The sequence below is a fragment of the Schistocerca serialis genome, chromosome 10 (genome assembly GCF_023864345.2).
Source record: "Schistocerca serialis cubense isolate TAMUIC-IGC-003099 chromosome 10, iqSchSeri2.2, whole genome shotgun sequence".
Lineage (NCBI taxonomy): Eukaryota > Metazoa > Arthropoda > Insecta > Orthoptera > Acrididae > Schistocerca > Schistocerca serialis.
Window position 1 is genome coordinate 61,585,553 of NC_064647.1, and position 27,538 is coordinate 61,613,090.

The 27,538-nt window shown below is 38.1% G+C and overlaps 1 protein-coding gene across 5 annotated transcripts in view; it reads right to left on the reverse strand.

Annotated features, from left to right (window-relative positions):
- LOC126424752 (replication protein A 70 kDa DNA-binding subunit-like) overlaps window positions 1-27,538 on the reverse strand; it is a 415,354-nt gene that overhangs the window by 332,502 nt on the left and 55,314 nt on the right. For all 5 annotated transcript variants that reach the window (XM_050087475.1, XM_050087476.1, XM_050087477.1 and 2 more), the window contains exons 6-7: window positions 26,639-26,795; window positions 9,422-9,626 (exon numbers count right to left, since the gene is read on the reverse strand). In XM_050087475.1, coding sequence (XP_049943432.1) covers window positions 9,422-9,626; window positions 26,639-26,795 — 362 coding nt within the window. The remainder of the gene's footprint in view (window positions 1-9,421; window positions 9,627-26,638; window positions 26,796-27,538) is intronic.

Here is a 27,538-nt window from a genome sequence, read left to right on the forward strand (position 1 = left end):
ACATTTCTAGCATTAGTAGACTTAGAGAAAGCTTTTGACAATGTTGACTGGAATACTCTCTTTCAAATTCTGAAGGTGGCAGGGGTAAAATATAGGGAGCGAAAGGCTATTTACAATTTGTATAGAAACAAAATGGCAGTTACAAGAGTCGAGGGGCATGAAAGGGGAGCAGTGGTTGGAAAGGGAGTGAGACAGGATTGTAGCCTCTCCCCGATGTTATTCAGTGTGTATATTGAGCAAGCAGTGAAGGAAACAAGAGAAAAATTCGGAGTAGGTATTAAAATCCACGGAGAAGAAATAAAAACTTTGAGGTTCGCCAATGACATTGTAATTCTGTCAGAGACAGCAAAGGACTTGGAAGAGCTGTTGAATGGAATGGATAGTGTCTTGAAAGGAGGATATAAGATGAACATCAACAAAAGCAAAATGAGGTTAATGGAATGTAGTCGAATGAAGTCGGGTGATGCTGATGGAATTAGATTAGGAAATGAGACACTTAAAGTAGTAAAGGAGTTTTGCTATTTGGGGAGCAAAATAACTGATGATGGTCGAAGTAGAGAGGATATAAAATGTAGACTGGCAATGGCAAGGAAAGCGTTTCTGAAGAAGAGAAATTTGTTAATATTGAGTATTGATTTAAGTGTCAGGAAGTCATTTCTTCAAGTATTTGTATGGAGTGTAGCCATGTATGGAAGTGAAACACGGACAATAAATAGTTTGGACAAGAAGAGAATAGAAGCTTTCGAAATGTGGTGCTACAGAAGAATGCCGAAGATTAGAAGGATAGATCACATAACTAATGAGGAGGTATTGAATAGAATCAGGAAGAAGAGGAGTTTGTGGCACAACTTGACAAGAAGAAGGGGCCAGACAGTGCACACAATTTGACAGAGTAGCTGCGTACCACGGCAAATGAGGCTTTACGGCGATGCTTCCCCACAGAGGCAGCAGTGTTGGGAAAGGTGTGTAGAAGTTGATTGAACAAGATTTGTGTCAAACAACTGTATCTAACCAAAGCCTGATTCTAGAAGTAAAAGCCTGATCCTTTTCTAGAAGACTTCATAGATAATCGAGTAATTATACATTTCACCATTAAGACACGTATAACTAAAATGTGGTGGAACTTACAAAAAAAATTCGGAGAGCGACAATGAAAAGTGTGCTTAAGGATCCTCAATATAAGTGGACAATTATGTTTAATTGTATTCAAGGCTGAGTGTTGGAGAACGTGTGGTTGGCTGCTGCTGGTCACTCAGGGAGTTGGCAGTTATATCGGTTAGTGTTAAGCTCTGGTGCTTGTTTTTGAGTGATTAATTGGCTGTACAGGGTTTATACATTTAACATTGTACAGCAGCTCACGATTTGCTATGAGCTGATACGTGAACATTGTTATGAGTTTTAAGCTATGAGCAGCATTTAAACTACGAATTATTTGTGCTGCTATTTGCGATGAACTCTGGTGATATCACACGTGGATTGTAAGACAGTGGGGAGAAATATTGTTTTGTGAACTAACTGTTGGGCTTTGGTGAAACTGAGGCACTATGGGATTTTGTGTTCACATATCAGTTAAATAAATAGTTGCTTAAGTGAATCCACTAGGGTGCATTCATATATACACTTTAATTGGAGTGGTTATATTTTGTACATTTATTTAACACTTTGTATTTACTCACTGACTGATTACCATTACGGCCACTGACTGCTGTGAATGGAAAATGATTTAATTTACAAATAATTTTTTTGTGTTGGCTAACATCAGTGAACCTCCTCAATTAACTGTACAATTATTATTTGAATTCATTAACTTTCATGACTTGACACTGCTTCAACTGCACGATCACTTGTGAAACCCGTTGTATTAGAATAGCAGTGGGACAAGTATGTAAGAGTTTCAATCCACACTTATGATGCAGATGCACAACACACAAACTCTGAAAAACCACATGAGAGACAGAGAGGAGATGAAAAGGAAATAAAAGGGAGAAAAGATGTACAAAAACAGTGGCTCAGAGAAACTTACTCTTTCCTTATTTCTACATTTATATTATCTCCCCTCCCCCAAACACAAACACAAAAGAATGAAGAAAGGAAGGAGGGAAAGAAAGAAAGGAAGGAAGTGGTAAAAACCATTATATTTAAGTCAACATTTGGCGTCTGCTGCATCAGAAATGAAGTGTTATTTCAAAGTTCAAGTCGGCAACACTACCTACCGCCACTACTATCTGTCAAGTAACAGAGATATTTTAATAGGAATATGACAGCTTTATTGTCTATCAATTTTGCATTAATCCAACTGCCACGAAAACTAGCAGAATAAAGTATAGAAGAGCTATTAATCTGTAGCAAAACTTAAATCACTAAAAATGATCAAATCTATATGGGAGTTAAAAAACAATATCCACATATAATATGGATTTGTGTTACATAACTAATTTTTAAAAGCTGATACACAAATTACAAATATCACACAATATATTCTATAAGTTAGTACATAAGTTAAGGAAAACAGCCTAAGAGGTAAGTATGAAACCTTGCCTTGTGCATAGTATGTCTAGTACACCCATATATATGTAGTATTATGACAGCATTTCTTAGCAAAATCAATACACTACATGACAGGTACAGCTCAAAACAATGCCCTCAGCAGATGTACTGTCCACTAGCCAGCACGTGTCTACACTGTAGATGCACTTAACTCAAACAAATACCAAAGCATCGTTTATGAGGAGCAACAATAACCTACTGAGGTGTGCCCAGTGCCAAGAAAACTATGCAGAGGCAAAGTATTTCGTTACATATTTTTGTATCACAAAGACCATTTTTAGTTTTAAACACACTATTGTATTTTATAACTCCCAATTAATTTTGTATAATGTAGAACGTACACTAACTTCCGACGAGTAAGTAACAGGAACTTGAAATATAGTGAGATATAATAGCTACAATTCCACTCATAAAGTGTTCTTTTGTGTTATATATTATACAGGGTGTACGCAAAGTCCGGGAAGACTTTCAATTATTTATTGCACGAGAAATAAACATTGTACAGATGTCATACATACTGCATTTCAAAATGTTCCACATTCACTTCACGCACGCTGGGACGTCCGCTTCTCTTTGCCGGGCACAAGCAACGAGTCGTAACGAATTTGTTGTGCCAGCAGTAAATGGCCTTCCTTGTTGGCGACTTCTTAGCGTACTCAGTTCTAAACATCCAATGAACAGCACTATCACACTTGTTTTTGTTGAACTCGACACACAGAGAGCTCGCTCCTCATCTGAACTCACCACGTCTGCGACTAGCGCCAACTATTGGCAAATTACCAAACTACGCTATAGCGGTATACGTGAAAAATACTTACAGGGTTTCTCTTCAAAATGACTTGTATGATATCTGTACAATGTTTGGTTCTTGTGCAATAAATAATTGAATGTGTTCCCGGACTTTATGTACACTCTGGATATGTAATGCAGACAACCAGAGTACATAAAATTACTCAATTCCTATCCACACTGCATTTCAAAAAACATTACTCAATGTATAGTTTTCACACCACTGATGGTGACACAATATTTAGTTTTTGAGTAAGCATTTTATTTAATGAAATATTGACTAAAACTGTTTACTACTAAAAATTAAAACCAACTATTAATTAAATTTTTTAATATTTACATATCTTAACTGAAAGCACTCATTCTCCATTTTGTAATGAGCTTCTTTTTCTTTCTTTATTTTTTTTATTTTTTGTTGTTTTCAAAAACTGTGTGTTTAAAAAGTTATATTTATTCAAAATAATTCCATTCCAGAATGTTTCAATCTTAAAAGTGAACTCGGCAAAATTCTACACCTATTATTCTGTAGGCCAGATTTTTTCTGATTACAAAAATGTGTAATTTTCCTAAAGTAGTAAGTTAGCTAATTTTAAAACATAAAAATCAGAAAACTTAATTTTCCAGAAAATTTTTGGCATTCTTTGGGAATCCCAGTATACAGAAAAACTTTCACTTTATAAAGTAGTGCTATCTTTTTTTTTTTTTTTTACACAGCTTATAATTAATCAAAACAACCATACTGCCTCCCTCCCTCATTTTATGTAAGCATCTAAAATGTAATAGATTTGTATTTTAAACAATGGAAACATCAACAATATTAGGAAAACAACACATTGCTACTTGCCCTAAAGATGACCCATTTGAGTTCCAGACAGGCACAAGAAAAAGACTGTTACACATTATAGCTTTCAGGCGAAGCCTTCTTTAGCAGAGAAAAAACACACACACACACACACACACACACACACACACACACACACACACACAAGAAAGCACATCTCAGGCACACACGACCATTATCACCGGCAGCTCCAACCAAAATGCGACTGTCACGTTAATAGCAAACTGGAGTGTGGCAGGGAAGTCAGAGGGATAGCAGGGCATGGGAGGTGGGAGAGAAGAATGCTGTTTGGTGGGGCATGCAGGGGCTAGAGAGTGTGAGGTGCAATGTCGGGAGGTGGGGTGAGGGGGAGGGTAAAGAGGCAAAAAAAAGGTCAAGAGCAAGGAATGGGAAAGGGCAGATGGATTTGTTGCCACAGGGCAGCACACAAAGGGGTCGAGAGAATGTGAATGGGAGGAAGTGTAGGATGACGGGATGGAAACTGTTGGGCAGAGGGTGTTGGGAAAGTATGTTATTTTAGGCTGATCCAGATGTATCCTCCCCTTTAGCACCAGCTTTCGAACAGCACAAACAGGAGATATCCTTACAACACATTCTCCACACCAAAAATTATCCTGGGCTCAACCTAAGGTAACCTACTGACTCCACACCCTCCACCCAATAGTTTCCACTCCCTCGTGCTATCACATCCTCCCTTTCCATATTCCCTCAGCCTCTTGTGTGCCATCCTCTGCCAATTTACATTCTCTCCCCCTGTTTGTGTGCCGCCCCCTGGCAATGTCCTTTCCCATTCCTTGCTCCTCTCCTCTTCCCTCCCCCTCCTCCTTCCCCCCACCTCCTCACCCTTCACCTGGCAGTCTCTAGCCCCTGCACGCCTCACCAGACTGCGCTCTTCTCTCCCCCCACCCTTGCGCTCCTATCCCACCCCTTGGCCTGCTCCGCTCCAGATTGCTATTCACATGACAGTCGCATTCCAGCTTCTGCTGCCGCTGGTAACTGTCGTGTGCGTGTGAGGTGTGGCTGCTTGTTTGAATATGCCTGTGTATTCTTTGCTGAAGAATTTACTGGCAAAAAGCTATAATGTGCAAATCTTAATGCTGTGCCTGTGTGAGACTGAACAGCTCATTTTTTTCCTAACATTGTAGGTAGATTTTTATTTCAAAATTTTTCAATTCCTTTTCTATGCACATCTTTATATAGCTGCTGTGTACAAAATTGGTCAGAGGTGAGTATTCAAAAACTAAGTTATTTAGTAGTTAGTCTACATCTGTCGGTAATGTTCACTACCAGTCAGTGAGAAACTATGTCGTTCAGTTTTTGTAGACACAATCAAAATGTTCATTATTTTTGTTATTACTTGTAAAATTTTGTTACACCAGTCACAGATAATGTGAAGCACTGACATGTGATACATTAACTCTCAAAATTACTAAATAGAAGCTGATCATCATATGCAAATGAACTAGACAACTAAACTCACATTAAGCCATTATTTACTTTTGTAATAACCTGCTAACCAGATGACGAGCTTTTGAGAATGTTTTAGTTTCAAATTTAAAGTCAGATAACAAATGACAAAATAAATATTTTTTTATGATATGATTACAAATTAACAATTTTCCCCATTTTTTCCTTTACTTGTACTATGATACCTTTCTTCTTGTCACATTTCATGATTCTATGTCCTACAAGTTTTGTTTTCACGTGTATCAAAATATCTGACAAACGGTCATACCTTCTGAGTGCAATGACTTAGAAGCTAATGTTTATTCTAGAACCAAGGGACCACAGACCTTCGTACGTGATGTAAATTTCAACTTCAATACATCTACCCGTTCCTGAGAAGAAGGGTCCTCGGAAGATGGAGAGACGACAGACAGATAACAAATGAAATGTGGTATTATTAAATTAACAATTTTCACATCTTTTACTTTGGTTGTAGTGTGAAACCTCACTTCTCGGCAAATTGCACTGAAACTGGCAGTGTGATAAAATCATTCCATAAATTTATGGTTGCTGGACATCTATCTTCTGCAAGTTATTTATGAGTTACATTAGCATCTACTGATACGGATGTGTAGAAGCTAGTGGAGGCCAGTGTTTTGAGCTGTTCCAACTAAAAAATGCTAGATTACATTATAAGTACATAACAACTCACTATGCAGTTGTGGCACCCAGTTGTCTACATGCACATAAAGACTGAGAATGTTGGTAAGCTTTCAAATGAATCCTTCTTCCAAGCTGACATAATTCGCGTACACCATGCACGGCTATATTGTTCCAGCCAACTACATTGCCTGGAACTGTAGCTCAACTGCAGTGTGGGGCTATACCATAGAGAGTGGGCGACTGGAGACGGGGCAAAAAAGGGAAGACGTTGTTACAACGTAGGTGGCTTACAATGGAGAAGTTTCTCTGAACTGCATAAAAAGGTGTTGCCACCTCCACAGCCGTATTCCGCTGCGCACCCAATCTACAAAATGCAGTCCACCTCGTGACAAACCTACTCTGATCCCTTCCTCACACTGGCTGTACCCTGTGTGAGACCTGTTTTGAGCACCTGTGAAGCACAATATATTCCAGTCTCCACCCCCCCCCCTCCCCCTCCCTCCCTCACATGCCACATGTAGATCCTACCTTATCACAGGCAAAGCCATATCATACACTAATTCTGCAGTAACTTCTTCACAGCCTTTTATATGGGCCTGACTGCTAACCAGCTGATCACAATCAAACTGTGGCCAAGAGCAAAGCTGACCTCTCAGTGGAGAGGTTTGCTGAGCACAACATTCTCTACTTCAACAGCTGCTTCACAATCTGGAGCATCGGAATCCCTGCCCACCGACAGCAGCTTTTCTGAATTACACAGTATTGGCCTTCTTGCACTACACAGGCAGGAACTGTCCTTACAACACTCCTTCGATCATGCAATCCTCCTGGCCTCAATCTCTGGTAGCCCCTGTTCCACAACCACCTCCACTACATACCCACGCGGTTCTACACTCAACCTCTTGTCCAGAGTCACCATCTTTTTATGTTGTATACCCTCTCCCAGTCCATTCCCCCACGCCAGTCTGCTCCACTTGCAGCTGTTCCTGTCTGTGCCACGATGATCTCTCCAGCACCATATTTCTGTCCCACACAATTACTGTTTCTAGCTCTCAACCATCAGCAAACCTTTCTTCTAATCCTCTCTCCTACTCCCCATCTGTACCTTCCTCTCCACCAATTTCACTCCATAGAACCACTCATCCCCAGCCAAAATCCAAGGCCGGTACTTGAGATACGTCGTTCATGAACTAATGGGTCCAAAGGAACGGTTCACAAAGATGAATGGAAGGAGTGAGGATTTAATTCTAAGAAACGGTCTTTCATTGTTCACTTCAGTCACGGCTTCCCACTTACAGTTCCCGGGAACAGGAAACGGTCAGTCTCATTCCTACAATGGCACGTCGGCTGGTCTCGCTCCAGCCTCGGTCCCGTTCACGTCTCAGTCTCACCCTCCCTCGGCTGCACTCGTCCTTTTATGTGTGGCCACTCACAGTTCCACTGCCTACTGCTCCTAGTCGGTATCAAGTTGTTTGTTTCGTTTGCTGCGCATGCCGATTCTAGATCTGTTTCAAACATTTTTTGGACTCTGGGCTTCTGGTTCTTTTCGCATTCTATTCAGTGTCCACGACCGGCGATTAAAATCTATTTTATAATTATGAAAATCACATAAAAATTTCACGGTATGTAATACATACATCTTTTCAGGTAACAAAAGCACATATCAGCTTACTTCACTACTTTGATAAACAGCAGAAGATATACTTATGGAGAGGCAAGTTTTTTTTGTTATTACACATGCAAAGGAAGTTGGCATGGCACACATGAATGGCCACTTTTTTTGATCCACGGTAAAACAGCATGTTCATTGCTATGGAAGGCAGATTGACTTACAACTGCATGAAGCCCATACTCCATAAACGAGTGTTTGGTGTTACATTTTGTAAAGAGAACATCTTTTACAATATTACTCAAGTGGCACAGTGCGGCGCAGGAAAAATTGGCCCCGAGTACTAGACTGCTCATTGTCGTTCACCAATCGTCATCCATCGTTTCGAAATAGTTGTTTGCATTAGCTTATTTGTTATTTCTTTATTGCCTAATTATTACATGTTTATCCAGTCTGCTCATAGTGGCCAACAAATAGTGTGTAACAGGTGAGTAGTCCGTACTCAGGACCGGTTTTCATTTTCCACCTTATACTGTTTCACTGCGATCAGCCCCGTAATGCTACAGTTGGCGAACGAGAGGTTTAGCAAAATCACAAATATTACTTCTACAACTGTGTGATCATTTTGTAATGAATAAAAACTCTGTACTCCAGGGGGGAGGCGACTTTCATCCTTCAGTCACCCATGCTAATAATTTTCAATTTTTCATAGGAACCATACACTGTTCACAAACGAAATGTGAACAAGTAAAAATGGACGGTTCCCAAAAAAGAGCTATCACCAGTGAAATAGTTCCCAAGGATGAACGAGTCTGCCCGTCTCTAGCTGGTACATTGTCGCTGGCTGGGGCAATGATGGCATGTTCACTTGCTCTTTGACCTCTGAAAAAGGATTAATTTGAACGCCTCAACCATACAGTGAATTGTTACCTTCCTTCTACCTACATTTCCGTAAGTATCATGTACATGTGTATCAAACATATTATTCACAAGGTAATATAGTTCCATCCCTCCTTATGTTAATGTGTTTTTTCATAAAGTGTTGCAGTATATTATAGAACAAACACATACGTATACATCACATTGTGTGAAGTTTTTAGTCAATGACCTGTATAAATATTGCTGGATCATTTATATATGAAAAAATCCATACCAGACAGATACAGTTTGGTAATCCCCGTACCAATATTTGCTCGAGTTCGACAATTGTTGAAGAAGTTTAAAGTTCTGTAATTAATTTGCTGCTGTTGTGTGTCTAATTCTCCTTAACCAGTCATGCAATGAAGTTTTTAAACACTTCTTGAAATGAGATGTTTCTGAACAGTACACAAGCTTAGGAGCATCACCAGCCCAAAATATTTTATATCCATCTTATGCTTTTCATTCAGGGCTTTATACGTTTTAGGTTTTGTATCCTGGTTTTAATACAAACTTCAGTGCTTGACATGAGACGTTTTCTGACCATGAGCAAATATTGTCCACAAACTCTTTCATGAAAACAATGCCTTCAACATAAAACTACTTACCAATGACTGCTGAAAGAGCAGTGTCAGCAAGTTTGTTCAGAGATACAAAGTTGAAAGCAATGTGAGGGATGCTCGTGTCATCTTTCTTACATGGTCTAACTGTCGTCCAACGTGTAAACGTCATTTGGTAATGATGATTGACGCTGGTAAATTTCTTGTTTGTTGGATTCAGCTTACCTCTACTGATGAAATACACTCTACCCTCCTGAAACAAGTAATAATATATTAATAAAGGTAATAACAATGTTGTGCTTTCAGAATAAAAGCAGTCTTGGTTGCAAAATTATTTAATATCAATAATGCATTGCACCTTTTTGGGGCATCATCATATTCTGCAAAGGCAGCTGCATAGGTAACCCATCCATCACAAAGCCACATGCAGCAATCCATTTTATGTGGCTTTATGATGAATGGGTTGCATATCCAGCTTATTTTAGGCAATCTGGTGATCCCTCAAAAGGATTAAACGCAATTATTGATGTAAAATAATTTCGCAACCTACATTCATATTATTTTAACAATGGACACTCCAGGCAGGAATATCAACAAAGTAGGAAAAGACAGATTATTACTTACCGTACAGAAGACACATTAAGCTGCAGACAAGTACACTGAAAAGGCACGCACATAGAGCTCAGTAATAGTGAAGTCTGTCACCTACCTTCAAATGTCAAACCTACAAGGCAAAAACAAATATGTCTGCCTTTATTTAATTAACAATGAGTTCACCTTGCAGGATATTAGTAGCCCAATCATCTGCAAAGCTAACTTCTGATATTATGTTGCGTAAAATGAACATGCTTCACAGAGAACAAAGCACACAATAAAAACAAATTGCAACAGTTATGTTACTAACTGGATGACATCACTGTCTGTTGCAATGTTACCAGACCTACAAACAATTAACTGTTAATCACTGTTACTCTGATACAGGTTTACAATGAGCACAATTAGGACCTCACAACAATGTGTGTCACTGCAGAGATGAAATGAGTGAAATGTGTGAAAGAGAGTGTGGCAAAAAAACTTTGGGCTGACTTACCTCTGATTAACAAAAATGGGCACATGTTAGAGGTATATAATTTTACACTGTTATTACCATTGTATTACACATTTGTACATGTGATCTGTCCAATAACAATAAATAATAACACTATCAAGTAATTACTGGATTTTCCCCAAAGAAGAAGAGAGAAATGACAACTTCAATAAATTAAATTACAACTGCACTTCCTTCTTGCAAGACAATGTATACTGCCACTGGTTGTACACACAGACAGGAGGGGGGTGGGGGCAAATTTTTCTCAGATAAAAACACACTTTTTCTCATACGAAAACACACTTTTACCTGGGTGAAAGTACAGTTCTTCTGAGTTAAGTGATAATATGTAAAACTTATTAATCCTTTGAATAGCAAAGGTTTTATATGCCAGCATTGAACTTCACAGCACTTTAGGAAACGAAACACAGCAAAAAACGATGTTCTGTAAAGACCTTTGATGCGCAGCAACATTTACGGTGCATATTTTCGTATTACAAAAGGACAAACACGAATTCCACCACAGCACTGAAGTCTAGACTGTGATGTGCCTTTGTAAACAATTATAGCTCATGCCAGCCAATGACAGCAGATATTCAGAGCATGGGACATGTGATGTTGTTAGCCAATAGCAACATCACTGTTAAGTAATGTAAACACACAAATAAGAAAATTTAATGGTTTAAATTAATATGCATACATATAGCTACAATAAAAGCTAAATTCTCGCATATAATTTTTTTTTTAATTTGCATAATTTGTAATCTACAAAAGATCTAAAATAAGCATTCACACTAATCTTAACTTGGTCTTTTTAAACACGGGTTGCCTTTTAAGATATATCAACAAAAATGTGCCAGTAAAATTTTAAGTAATGGCAAAATGGTTGGTCTTTTTGGCTTGAAATTGTTGCGTGGTTGTCAAGCATTAAGTTTTGAGTTAGAATCTAACGCTCTGTGATTTAAGAAAGTCTCGCAAGTAATAAAAGTCATCTTGTGTAAAAGGAAATTTGCTTTGAAAGTAACACTTCTCAAACCAACATTCGCAGCACTTTCCCACAGTCTGTTAAAAATGTTAACAGTTGTGACATTATGCTCATCAAAATGAGACCCACAAGAAAGATGCATCGAGAGCAGTTTGTTGTTGCAAAGTATTGCATAGTTTTTGACACATTTTGCTGTCAGTAGATGCTTGTGTGTGCACTGTGCTTTGTTTTCGTAAATTGTGCAGGTTATATTTCCCTGTTATTCTCGTGTTTATGTTTTATTGGTGCAGTATTATTCTGCAGTAGCTGGCTAAAGTAAAATTCTTTGTTAGGGTATCGGTTCTTATCAGTCAAAATTACAATAATTTAACTGAAAACCAAAAACAATGAAAAAATCCCAGAATGCTAAAAAAATTCCCACTTTTTCCCAATTTCTCCCCGATGAAAAGATTTCTGGGTTTTTCCCAGACTTCTCGGTTGCTCCGAGGGGCATACACACTGGGACACCAATATGGAGATGGAAAAAATACTTCAAAATAAAGTAAGACAGTGTGACAAGATTGAACAGTAAGCATATACATGTTTCATTTATGATGATCCATATGAAAGCTGACAGTTCAGCATTTGGAATTATGTTAACAGTTGCCTGCAGATTCAATGACAAAAAAAGCTACATTCTCCTGACCTGGGGACAAAAATCTACTGTACCAGTTTAATATTCTGGTCACAAAAATCTACTGTACCAGTTAATATAGAAATGAAAATAATACTTATATCTGTGGCAGTTTGATGGAGCTGAAATGCCAGTCCAGTCAGGACCTTCCCAACTTTCCTTGACCGACGAAAGTGGTGAGAGCCAGGACTGAGACCAATGAAGTGACATCCATAACGCGATACAAGCTCAGTAACCACATTATAAGATGGGACCACAACCTAAAATTTGTAAGTTGAAGTGTGTCTTATTACGTTTTTCAAAAGACTCAAAAACAAGCAAAGATGGGCCTTGTTCCATTTGTGTAGCTTCTTTAAATGGCCTACACATATAAATTAATATTCATGTCATCTCCATATGGCAAAGGTATCATAGGGTGATATGATTATATCTAAGATAACAGAAAAATGAAGGTTAATCTGTCAATTTTTTTATGCACCTAATTTGTCTTTTTTCACCGGTCACAATGTCTGTTGGTCTTTTAGCTGGTGCAACAGAGACGTATGTGATTATGCTGTGTCAGTATTGATTTCCTTCTCCTGATGCAATACGCACTTGCATTTTTAACTGAAGCTCTTCAGAGGTGAAGACAACACAAAGATAGAATAGCCGCTGTGGCCAGGCCAGCGTTGTTGTGTATCACTGGGGAGAAAAGGTAATACACTAAGTCACATGCCAAAACTAAACGAGATTAACATTTATCAAATTTTTTAGAAGTACCACAACCTCATAACACCATGCATCTACACCTGTGTGCATTTCTGTGCACACAGTTCCTGATGCAGCTGAACATGCATCAGCATAATTACTTCACATCTGGACAATCAACATTGTCTCATCCCCCCCCCCCCCCCCCCCAAAAAAAAAAAAAAAAAAAATAAAATAAAATAAAAAAAATAAAAAAATAAATAAAAAAATAAAAAAATAAATAAAAAAACACTATATCTACTATACCCGGCGAACTACAGTACGATGTTGTCATCGAGTGTGTGTTGGCACGTTTGTAATAATTCAAAATAATTATATAATTTTGTAAATTTTATATTATACTAATTGTTGTCTTTCTCTGTTTCATGAATGGGATACTATGTTATCACAATGAGGATGGAAATTACAAACGCGCAAAAGATTGAGTGTAATCAATTAGACTATTAATTCTGGAAGCAATGAGAAAGCCAACGAAGAGGCAGGAAAATTCACAATCCATTGCGTACATGACTGCGCTTAGTTGCACCTCTGCCAATAGTGATCATAGCAAGTTTCCTAATCCAATTCCCAAACTGAAGCGTTCTCATAAAATATGTAGACATTTGAACAGAAAACCAATTTTACGGAGAGAAATGGGTGCATTTAATTGAGTTACGCCAACAAAGTATTTTGATACATGTTAGCGAGGCACCACAGACTATGTTTCGTAGTGGTATCCTATTACAAACAGACTACTTCACTTTGAAAAGTATTCACATATTTTGTAATTTTGTAAAAGTATCAAAAAATTAGTACACACAATAGGCACACTGTTGCCAATCCATTGCCGGATAGCCAGGCACAATATGTCGCTGAAATGGAAATGGCAAACATATGAAATCAAAACTAAAAATGTCGTGATGATGACTAATTACATTTTTCAATTCAACGTGGATGCAGATGATAGTAGCATTATCATTTAAACTGATACAATGATGACAGTAAATGAGACAGGGTCACAGTTTTCTTCAGCGAATATTTTTTGTCCTGGTGAAAATGTAATGCATGACAGCATAGACTTAAATGATTCTTTGCCTGCTACACTTACACCTAATGCAAACGTGACTGGACAGCGTGCATTGCACACACCGGGAACCCCTATCACAATGCAAATGTTACAACAGTTATTTAAACAAAGCTCCAATGATTTTTAATAATGAGTTTAAGGAGAGCAAAAACAAACTCTCAAATCAAGAATTGATGAAAAAATTTATGGTTTTTCAAAACAACAAAATTAAAAATTCAATCAGTTCTCAAAAACAACAGACGATGCACTAAGGGAATTACTTGAACAGCAAAAGCAAACTATTGATGCTATCAAAACCGACATAACACAACAGTTCAATGACTTGACAAAATATATGCAAGCTGATTTTTCAAATGGCTTATCAGATAAACTTGTAAGAATGGGGAAAGACCTAAAAACACAACTTCTCAGCGATTTGTCACAAGATATAGATAATTTAAGCCAAAAAGTGTCATCAGTAAGCAAGACACAAGGACAGTTCATAGAAAAGGTGAAGGAGGTATCTGATGCTCAGAAAAAAATGCAACAAGATTAGTCACAATTGTGCCAGAATATAAATACACTTGCAGGTACCATTGATGGGTTGCAAACAACATTCAAAAGGTCTACCTGAACAGGTCCAAGACCTGTCATTGCAACTAAGTAGTACTAGTCTGAACACTCACTTCATGAGAAAGGAGCACGAAAGGATAGATAAAAACATTAAGGAAGTAAAGGATAGAGCTGAGACTGGTATCCTAGACTAAGACGGTGCACTGGCACGGAAGGTAGTTTGCAAACACAAGGGTTATGTAGATATGATCGAGGAAGCAATGAAGGTACAGAAGGCAGAAATAAGAACTGAAATAGATCAGAAGTTGAAAGCAGTGGAGGAAAAGTCACAGACTAACATTGTTAGTAACATTGAAAATGAAAGGGAACATTCAACCCCGAGCTATCAGGTGTCAACAGACAGGACAGGTACTCCAAACATTTATCCATACTTGAATCCCAACCTGTCAGGTGAAATAGATCGCAACTATCACATGCAGGAGATGCTGCCAACTTCTGTCTTTGTTGCACAGAGGTATTCGGAATACTATTCAATACATCAAAACAATGTCATGCCAGCAACGGACAGTGGTGCACGCCTTTCTATTCTGCTTGCGGATGAAGGCTTATTACGGCACAGGCAGTTTCATTTTTTTTTTTTTTCTTCTGAAGGTAAGTGAACAAACCTGGTTGTGTTCATAAGAGCCTTCTGCAATGAGAGGCAGAAGATACACTTCGTGGTAGGTTATACACAATGTGAAGTCTTGCCACTGACATGGCAGAAAAATGTCACACCTACAAACAGTTTGCAAGGACATTCCTTGACAGGTTCTGGTCCATTGCGGTACAAGAAAGATTGAGGGCAAAGTGTTTAACCCAGTGTCATTCAGCAGTAAGCACGGAGGGCTTAAAAGATACTTCCAGAAGTATCTAAGTAAAACTTGTTAATGGACAAACTTGATATCATGCGTAGATGTCCCAAAAAATTTTAAAACCTGACCACTGCCTAACATATGTGAGTAATTTAATCACCCCTCCTGAGCATGATATAGACAATCTCCTCTCATTTCTCAATTCCATTGATCTTTTCTACGAAGAGACACCTGTGCAACCACAGAGTGACAGTGCACAAGCAGACCCCACAAGAGCTAACGAACAATACGATAGGAATGGCAATAACAACCAACATGGATGGCAGCCATATCCTCTTCACAGCAATATCAACAGGAACCAATTCAGTATTGAAAGGGACAAAAATTCAAGCGAGGATACAAAAATAACCAAGAACTGAGTTTCACCAGTCAGGATTTAAGGGCCAGAGGGGTTATAGTCAATAAGCGTACAATGTGCCGCCGACTGGGGGCAAAGACCCGAACGGCCACTGGCAAGGGCAGAGTGCAACTGGGTCATAAAATAATCTGGTGCTGCCACCTGGCTACAATCAGTACAATCAAAATTACATTCTGAATAGTGGCCAGGGTGCTACAATCAGTACAATCAAAATTACATTCTGAATAGTGGCCAGGGTCAATGAAATTTTGAATTGAGAGCCACACAAGATACTGACTGACAAAACCAGATGCATAATGTGCACATAGCTGAGGTTACCCCCAACAGAGAGATCAGTGCACAAAGCAATTCGGAAAACTCGAACCGGTCTCGATATGCCCCCATTTGATGGCTAGTAATAGGGGTGAGAGCATGAAACTAGTGAAAAGCTGTTTTCTTAGATAAGACAACTTTAGTGATACCAAAAATGACCTGTGTCAGGAAGATATTACCAACTGCTTAGGTGAAAATGAAGACACAATATAGGTAGCAATCAGTGTACAAATACTTCCAGTAATTTTCGTGTTTGCAGCCAGATCCTATCAACATTCTGCCACAATATTTCGGCCCAGAGATGTCCAGCCATCCTCAGGAGAGTAAACGAATTAACTGAATAGACCCAATGCAGTCATTGTATTTATAGCGAATTCCACGCATGCGAATCGTAATGGAGGTTTACGGCGCATGCGTTAGGAGCTGACATACACGAGGCAGTCAAGTTGTGTGTGCTGCCCTCAGTGGTAGTGAGAACAGTCTAATCGCCGAGTATCGACTGAGCATGTTGATTCTGCTGTGACCGCATAATTTTAATAACTGGATTAAAATTTTTATCACATGACAAGCTCTTGATATTTAATGGTTTTTAAGCTTTAATTACAGAAAAGTAATCAATATTTTGTGAGAATGATGACTATTAATGCTATTTAAATGTTATGAACAATCAGAATAACAACAACCTGAACCATATTTTTGACACAGAAAACAGCCTATTGAGAAAAACAGGAAATAGACCCCTAGATTGTGTGCACTAAGGTAAGTGAGTCAGTGCATCTTACAGAAGAATAAAAGGAAGCAGGAGCCTTTAATTACATTATACTCATGTTTTCGAACGATGTCCTGACATAATCAAAGGATACAAACACAAAATGGAGGTGTAGCCACACAAAACCTTCTGCTTTTCGTCTTACCCCACTCCATGGGTAAAGCAGGGAGCTGTGAGGAATAAGATCACTAGAATGCTAAGCTGGGAAATAACACACCATCCTTATCTCCATACTGTAGCCCCATTTTGGCCATTAACAAATCAGACAGTAGTGTCCGCAACGTGCCCGAAGCACGAGGAATAAATAAAATTATTATGTCTGTCAGGTCGCAGCCTGTCAACTTGGTATAACAACTTCTAAACTTCCATAACATTAAGTTCCTCGCCATAATAGATCTCCAAACCCCATACTGGCAAATTGTACTACATGAGGACAGCCGTAAGTACACTGGCTTCATATGTGGGGGCAGAAGCTGTGAGTTCTGTGTTCTTCCTTAAACATCAGTGCAGATGTATTTATTTCTGCTTTAGATTGAGTCTTAGGACCTGAATTGTTAAGCAGAGTCACTGTGTATGTTGATGATTTACTGATTGCTACCCCCATGTGGTCAGAAAACTTGAGGCTCTTGGCTCGAGCCTTCTATAGGATTTCAGAATACAGAGTCACAACCAACCTAATGAAGACAAATTCCAGTAAGGAAAGGATTTTCCTTGTATACACAATATCACCTCAAGGTGTACTTCCAGACCTGCCCTGTACCTCAAAATAAGAAACAGTCAAAAGGATAACTTGGATTAGTATCTTTCTTCAGAAAATTTATACACCAGCTTTTAAATAAAGATGCTCTGTTGAATATTCAATGGAAGAACTACCCTCAGTTGTGGACTAAGCAATGACAAACTGATTTTGCCAACATTAAAGAAGCACTTTTGAATCCCAAGATCTATATTTCCGAACTGGGGCACTACTAGAAAATGGTGCTCCCCCCCCCCCCCCCCCCCCCAGCCCCACCCCCACCACTCAAGTGTTTCAGGTATGATGTCAAAAAAATATCGAATTTTCAAAAATATGGACAACTTGTAGCACACATCTTCTTGAAGAGTCTGATGCATAAAACATATGTGCTCGAGGAAACGTAAGACATGTTATTTGATCTTAAGTGTGCCAAAATGCAGTGCCATGCCTCTTCACACAGCATTCTTCTATCGCACATCACTGTATTCCGTTCTGTGGAATTCAAATGTGTATATTTTGTAATGGATGCCATCAAACTATATTCAGGACAGTGGAAATTAAAATGTCCTGCCCCTCGCAATTAATGCTGGATAGGATTATCTGTAATCGAGAGAGCAAGAACTCTTTACAAATTTGCACTCTTTATTGTCTATTAGCTAATAACTTGCTGTTTTGTGTGATATAAAATTGAATATATGATGCATAAAATCAGTAAAGACATGAGACAAGCAAGACAGGACACATTTCTTCAATCCTTAGCTCCTAACATATTTTTCTCTCTAATCTTGCTACAGATTTACATGGTGTGCTTTCCTTTCTGCGTAAGAATCTATTACCTCATCAAAGTTGGTCAAACATTTTGCTACATGAAAAATTGAAATGTTGTTGTCTAATACTGAAAAATCTGTTAATACAAATAGTACCCAGGACTTGTGTGGTTTCTCAATCCGGTTATGTATATTTTGTCATTGTCTGCCACATAAAACAAAATAGGCCTTTCTAATATTGCAGCAACTCTAACACACACCAAATAAACAAGACTGTTTTGGCACAAATGGTCATTTTTATAACGTGACAGAATATAATTCATGAAGTACCAATATCAAATGCCTATTAGGCCTACTACAAGCAAGAAGCTTTATGTTAGGAAACAATTTCACATTTCATTCATTCATGTGCTCCAGTTTCCAAGCATGAGATCGAAAAGTACAAGTACGAAAGTTTTAAATAAATCTGGAATCGTCATATTCTTTCATAATTTGTATGATGTCGCCGTTTCTTCTCCTTCCTTGTTCTAACAATCAATCTGGTCATAATCATCTTGTGGTGTTGCAGTTTTTCTTACGCCCATGCTTGCTATGAAAACAGGACGAGGAATTCCACCTTATGCGACAACTTTTCAGTTTCGTAAAACTTTGAACATAGCTGCTAAGGTTCAGTGATCGTGTCAGAATTATATTAGAACAAATAAGCCCTCGGTCACAAATATTAAGTCAAAATTTTTGACTTAATATTTGTGACCGAGGGCTTATTTGTTCTAATATACTTTTCAGTTTCATTTTATCCAGGCATGTTTCAGCACTTTTTGTGCAATCTTCAGTGACTTATTTTATTTTCTTACTTACACGAAGCTTTGGGTATTTATGTTGCTAGTTAGTCTGCTACACAATCTACAACTTCAATGGCTTTGATGATGTAGTGTTTTCTCATATGCTTTGGCAAGGTGAATACACTGTTTTCTGTGACTTACGGTCGTTTGACAACACACTTTTACGAATCACTAATTCTGTAACTATTCCTGCCACTGTCAAAACTTATTCGCCAGTAAACTTCATTAACCGTCCCAGAATCACTGGTTTAGTTATTCTGCAAATATTCTCCAGTCAGGTGTTGTTACATCTTTGTATGTGTTTTCCATGCTACTTCCAGAGTAGAACTTAAGCGGCTGCTAGCCAGGTACTGTACAACTGGCTCTAGTAGGTGCAGCGATCTTGCCAAAAATTTTCTGTCAAAATTTCTGGATACACCGAAAAGATAATACATAATCTTTTTTACCTACTATTCTTGTTAGTCATTTATTTCCATTCTGGTAGCCTGAATCTATGGATTTCACTAATAATTGTATCAACGCTGATTATTAGCAAACCAAATCAACCACATAAACAAACAGCGATTGGCAAATCATCCGTTTGGCTTTACTCCACTCAGCTTGAATAGCCCCATTCCCTTTTGTCTGCAGGAAAGTTTATTTCTAGATGTGACGAAAATTCTCTTGACAGACACAACAAGTACTCTACGCACGCATTCAAAAATCAATTTACGATTCATTCAGAAATCAACTTAGAATGTGTTCAAAAACCGACAGGGATGCATTTCAAAATCATATGAATAATTGATAGATCAACATGCACTGGATGCTATGTGCTTTGTGAAACAAAGTTTTTTTTCCTCAAGAATATGAATTTGCCCCCTGCCCCCACCCGGGTCAGATATCTCAGTTTGTCCTCCCTACCTAGATCCAGGACCGCTGCACATGAATGAATCTGGCAGCTTCGGTGTGCCAGTAAAATTTTTCCCGGTAGCATCTAGCAGCTTGCTGTGACTGCTTACACAGCCAACAGCCACATTTCTGTAGCCAGAAGTGGGAGAAGGTACTACTAATACATGACTCAACTGTGCAAGCGCATGAGCCCGCTCGTAATGGCTAAAACAAATCTAATGTAAACAGTTGTGACTTTATGCTGATTGGAGGCAATGTATTGTTATAAAGCATTGCATAGTCCTCCTAAGGCCTTTGACACAATTTGTTATTGGTAGACACTTGTATGAGCATTGTGTTTTGTTGCTGTATATGGCGCATTTCCTTTGAAGTCTCCCCCACCCCCCTCTCCCTCTCATTGATGTTTTATTGTTGCAGAATTATTCTGCAGTAGTGGGCTACAGTAATATCCTTTGCTAGAGTATCGGTTCTTACCAGTCAAAATTACAAAAATTTAACTGAAAACTAACATAATGAAACATTCCTGGAATTCTAAAAAATTCCTGGGTTTTTTCCCCAGATGAAAAAATTTCCAGGTTTTTCCCAGATCTCCCAGTTGTCCCAGGTCGTATACAACCGGGAGAACAATTCAGAACTCGGGATTCTGTTGATGAAAGATAAAACACAACAGCCATACTATGTTAGGATGTGTAAAAGCATGGGGCAACTACAACAGAAAGATCCCAGATGGCAGAAGGTAATGCTAAAACTGCTGCAGAACAATGATGACAGGTTGAAAATTTTTTTTATATTTTACCACGGTGTACCGTTTTGCAGACACCACACAAGGCACAGCAGGTGGTGTGTTTGTTTACCAAAAGATCACATTAATGACTTTATATTATATACTCACAATGTTTGGGCACACTATGGCATCCCCAAATGCTTTAGTCAGATAGGCACTTACTGTTACTATCCAAATTTAAGACAAAAAGTTCTGCACTTAGTACAGAAATGTGTCGCGTGTCAGAAAGTTAAGCATGCAAATAAGTCGAAATTAATTGATCTAAACCTGGTATTGCCTAAAAGGCCTTACATGATAGCTTCCTTGGACGTGGCTGGACCATATGCGCAAGGGAAAGGAGGTGTATAATATGTTGTCGTGCTATGACGTTTGCTCTAAGTATGTAAAATTATATGCCATGCGGTCAGTGACTGTGAGCACCATCATCGGAAGAATTACAACAGATCATCTACCCAGAGAAGGCAAACCAGAAAACTGCAGACAGACAACACGTCATACTTCAAAGGCAACTGCTGGAAAGTGTTCACGAACACTCACAACATTAAACATATAATTTTAGAAGAAATTTAAGGAATTTAACAGATTTATCCAGACTTGCACATCTCAAAAACATACAAGGTGGATCGAATATGTCACTCCAATCCAATAAGTTGTTAACAATCTTCCACATAGCTCAACTGGCTTTATTCCTATGGAACTGTTATTTGACAGAAGACAAGGAGACAATTGGGAAAAGCCTCTATCAAAGGTCTCTATGAAGCAAATATAACATGAGGAGAAAATACGTCAGGCACTGGTTAGCATTGAGGAAAAGGCAGAGTACAGAAAACACCTGTACGATAAGAAATTAGGACGCACTGTAGAATACCGTGTGGGACAACAGGTACTCCTTAAAACCCATCCAAAACTGATAAAGTATGGCAAGTTGAATCGCAAGTGGCAACTGCTGTACACAGGGCCATTTGTTATATCAAAAATCCCTCACCCGGGAGCCTTAAACAATGGTAAGGAAAATGAGCCCTACCCACACAAAGATTTACATGAATTTGTGCACTAAACAGAATTTGACATTGATCAAGCATGGCTTGCAGGATTGTATATTAGTATTCATAAGAGGTGACAGACTGTCCACTTGAATATACTTGTTGCAACTGATTTTTAGTAGTAAGGAAAGATTTCATTTATGCCTGTTTCATTTGTGTGGCCTTATTAGGATGTAAGTTTTAGTTACTTAAAGTTTTTATTGTATGTTTACGGACCAAAGAAGATCCAAAAACATTACCCTCACCAAGTGCGAGAAATTATTTAATTTGACACTGTACTGTTTAAACACACAGTATGCGTGCGATTGAGACGTAGCACATTTAGAAGCGAGGTGAAGTGGCAAGAGAACTCTGCACACACAGCAGCATCCTTCACAGTTAACAACCTCCGTGCACGTGCACAGAACAGTGCAAGCCGACGGATCGCCACCAGATGACAATCGTAGCTTAACAAAGAAACATTAAGTAATCTACTTTTAGAGAAACCTTATGAGTTGACTAGTAAGGAAATAAAATGTCTACACTACAGAACTAATCTAAGACTACGAAATTAGGAAGAACTAAGCTAAGGAATATATACACAGAGGACGAAGTAAACGCAATCTATCTGCAGAGAACTACCTACACACTATGATACTATGTACAAGTTATTTACATTTATACAAGTGCCTATTTACATGCTACACGAAAGGAGACATCTAAATGAGAAGTGAAGGAATATAAATTAAATCATGAGCATACTATGAAAGATAGGATCGTACTCCACTTACAACAACACTTCTCTTCCCAGGTGTAAAAAAGCAAGTCAAAACGGCAACCACAGTATGAGCACGTGCTCACGTTGAACTGTGTACTGATAGAAATTGAAAATATGAATATTGGTAGTGTGATGCGTTAGCAGCCAGCGAACAACTATGTGCTTATTTTTAAGTTAGTATTTAAGCAACCTTCCAGTGAACGATGCAGAGTCACCGCCTGGGCAAAATAGGGAACACAACAGTTGGGTGTTTGGTACCAACGCATAAGGGCTGCACCAAAAATAAATAATTATGTATATAGAAATATGTGTGAGTGTGATAGTGTGAATGTGTGTATGAAAAACCTACAGTACACCAGATGTATAAAAAGACTGAACTTAGGTCTTGTGCTACCAAATGAAAAGGGGTCAGACCAAGCATTCCAAGTCCATGTGACTGAAAGAGGATGCAAAGCAAGAGTTATTACAGTACATTTGCACACAAACACGAGTCTCAACTTTCTTTTACATTTGTTCATAGGCACAATTCTTGTAGAAACATATTCATGCACATCAGAATACATAAGAGTGATATCCAGTAGCAAACGAAGTATGATCACCGACACCAAAGTAAACTGTTTACTGTTGATGATGACACTTGTATAACACAATATTGTACTGCCAGAATGTACCAATAGAGAGCAAACACGAAGTAAGTATATTAACACGAGTAGATAGTCATGAAAAGATATACTCAATAGTTTTGTCGTGATGAACGAAGTATTGCAGTAATAAGAGTAAAAATGAATGCTTCTTCTTGTCAATAAGATTTACTGTAGACAAGTTGACACATCTTAGTAAACTAGTCAGAGGCGAAGATTTCACGTTATGAAGTTTTCCTTCCTCTGCACCTGTAACGACGGATACTCGCATCAGGTGTGGTGTACGAACACAAAACTTCTGCAGATCAAGTGATAATAATACTTGCAAATGTTTTGTCAATACAGGTAAACGAGATTGATAAAATGACACTCTGTGTAATGTTAAAGTTAGATGAGACTATGAAAACAGATTGCTCACAAATGAACATTCCAAAGGGTAATGCCCGAGAGCAAAATGTGATAAAAATGATAATGTAAAAACTGAAAGATGTTATGTGGCATAAAATCACCAGATATGTACGTAATATTAACTGTATTGTATGTATAATTTCTGTACAGCATTTATGTAAATTTTTGTACAATATTTATGTAAAGAAATATAAATGCAATATGAACATGTACATGTACGGAGTAAGAAATAAGCAAACCCAGCGTGTCAATATATTTTGAACTGTAAGTACTTAGATTATCGTAACAATGATGAAATGTAAGGACTACGTAAAGCTGAATATGTTTTCCAGGACTCCATATGTAAACTAATAACTGTAGATGTGCTATGAAAATTTTGTGAAGGTTCAAAACCTGTAATTCCACGTGTTGCGATGAAAAACGTGTGGTGAGAGCCAGGACTGAGACCACTAAGTGACATCTACAATCTGACACGAGCAAAGTAACCACATTATAAGATGGGACCACAACCTCAGATTTGTTAGTTCGAGTGTATCTTCTTACATTTTTCAAAGGACCCTAAAAGAAGCAAAGATGAGCCAGAGAGCAATCTTGTTCCGTCTGCATATGTTCTTTAAATGGCCTACACATATAAACAAATATTCACACTGTATCAGTACAATAAAGATATCGTGAGGAGGTACGATTATATCTAAGCTAACAGAAGAAAGAAGGTTAATCTGTCAACTTTTTTAAATATCTTATTTCTATTTTTTCATCGATTTCGGTGTCTGTCAGTCTTTCGAGCTGGTACAATAAAGACATATGTGATTCCGGTGTATCAGTATCGTGTCAAGTGAAAGTTGTAATACGCAGAGGTCACAAGCTTTCATTTACTGCTGCACTACATCCTAATTTCCCTCTCCTTATGTGACAAGCACTTCCATTTTGAGTGGAGCTTTTTGGAAGTGAAGTGAACACGAAGCAAGAATGGCCACCGCAGGCACACTGGCACTGTTGCACATCACTGGGAAGAAAAGCTGAATTACCAAGCCACACATTAAAACTAAGAGAGATTAAATTTTATCTAATGTTTTAGAACTACCACAACTTCTTAACACCTATGCTTCTATACCTGTGGTTGTTTCTGCACACAATTTCTGATACGGCTAGACGTGCATTGGCGTAATTACTTTAGATCTGGAAAATCCACCTTACCTCTCTCCACAACCACTAAACATTACTACAAAAGCCTACCCACTGAAAGGAAAAGGATGTTAATATTGGTTGAAACATTGTGAATCCAAAAAGATTTGCATTCACTTTCAAGTCCAGCTCTGGTTCAATGTGACATTTTACTCATCACACACACCATTTTGAAGCCCAGCAAGTGGGTGTGTGAGCATTTGTAGCATTCATATAAAGGTCTTCCCTGTGTTCACAAAGTAGAGGGAGAGGATGCATGGGATAAAGAATTTTAGACTTAGAAAATTGTGAAGCTAAGATTTTGGGAATGAACTAATTTACATTACCTCTTCAAAATTTTCAGAGGAAGCAACTCATGAATGTGGCTTTGCTTCCAAACACAAGTCAAAAGTACACAGCCATGTTTTACAACAAAATTTGTTAACCTGGCTTCAATATAAATAAAACACATTGTTAAGTCATATTTTCGTTTCCCTAACTAATATTGATGTTTATAACACATTGGCATTTCCATTTCTTCACTATGTCAATCAGTCTTAAATGTGAATCTTGACTAGTTATTCAATCTTTTCTCAACACTCTTCACACATCCAGAACTTAAATTTAATTTAATAAACTTCAAAATATGACAACTGTCTACAATTTCATTTGACTCCCCCTTCGATCAGCAAATTTTCTTCAAACTTGCATGAAATATATATGTGAAAATTCACATTTTATCTCATACAGGTAACACTTTCAATGGCTACAGTTTTAATTACTATTTAAACACTACATTCAAATTACTGTACTACTCCTGACCTTCGTAGTTTTCTTTTCTGCTTTCTTGTTGAACATTAAATTAGAAACAACTTCTCTAAAACTACCAGGTATCAGAGACACCTGAATGTCTAATTATGCTGAAGATGAGATCAGTGTATGTCAATACTTAGCAAGAAGTCAGAGACATGACCTAAAATCACAGAAGCTTCACATTAAGCTTATCCTTTAAGGAAATTTTTGGAGATCAGGAGTGTCTATTAATTTAACATAAATACAGGAAACTGCAACCAGATACTTATAAACTTTTTTTTTTACTTCCATAAACTAGATTTCAATCCTTTTGAGGTCACGTGCCTCACCAAAATATTCACTTTTTCGACATTTTTTAAAAAAAAAAATTAGAACTACTTAACCATAACTAACCTAAGGACATCAGGACATCACACACATCCATGCCCGAGGCAGGATTCGAACCTGCGACTGTAGCGGTCGTGCAGTTCCAGGCTGTAGCGCCTAGAACCGCTCAGCCACCCCGGCCGGCTTTATTCCACATTCTCCATCGTATAAAACTGCTTGTAACATATGCAGCAGTAAGGGTGGTATTTTTGTCAGTAAGTAACTCGCACCTTCTATTTTAATCGCCTATTGGTCACAGAATTCAGTACTCACTATAAACATTGAGTGTCAACAGAAATCACCAGCTGTGCAGCACATGCTGAATGTTGACAGACTTCAGCTGATGGTGTGTATAGTAAATACTGAGCCAACAGGCAATGTAAATGGAAGCTGTCAGCTGGATTTACAACCTATACCACATACTGTTGCAAGCCAGCATCTACTAGGCAGAATCGTTTAAATTCCGTGTGCCCCATCTAAAAATGATTCTGGAAAGGCTCAAAAACTAGGTTATGAAAATAAACAAATGTTTCATACATCACTCACCAAAGTTATCTGTATGTACATTCAACATAAGTTTCAGTTCCACTTACCTTTATGAGATCATAAAATTCATCACACTGTTCACCAAATGCTGTTGCATGTATGTGCCCAGAGCTATCAACCAATTCCATAGAAAATCGTTTCCCTTTATTATTGACATATCGTATCATTGCTGTCTTATTTACAACACGAGCTTTTATTTCCCATCTGGAAGCAGATAGTACAATAGCTACAAATGAATGAAGACATGTACCTGTTTTCATGTATAATATGAGTCAATAATTATGAAAAAGATAGATTCCTACTTAAAAGAAAGAAAGGAAAACACACACACACACACACACACACACACACACACACACACACACACACAAAAGTGGACACACTTCAGGCACACATGACCACTATCTCCAGCCGTTTTACCTAGACTGCAGCTGTTGCGTTGAACAAAAGCAGCAATCTGGAGTGGGACAGGGAAGTGGGAGAAATAGAACAGTATGCGTGGAAAGTGAGCACAATGAGTGTGATGGGACACAAACTTGGAGGGCGTTACAGGATAGAGGGGAGAAACTGTTGGGTGGAAGGTGTGGGGACAATAGGATATCACAGGTTAAGGCCGGTAATCTCGTAATTGTTATTTGTCTCGTAACGTACATAATCTAAACCATTTGATTCAAGTACAGGAGACACATCAAATTGTGGTAAAATTTCACCATAAACACAGAACAGCTGATATTAATAGACAGCTTAATAATAATAATAATAATAATAATACATTTTCATTATACACACATATACAATAAAATGTAACACATAATTAGCCATTGCTCAAATGATCATTTCCAACCTTTATGAATTCTTCTATTGAACAGTAGTATTTCTCCCACAGAATCTGCAGTAGCAATGTTTTTAAAATTTCTGGCTTTATATTAAATGCCCATTAACTTGTT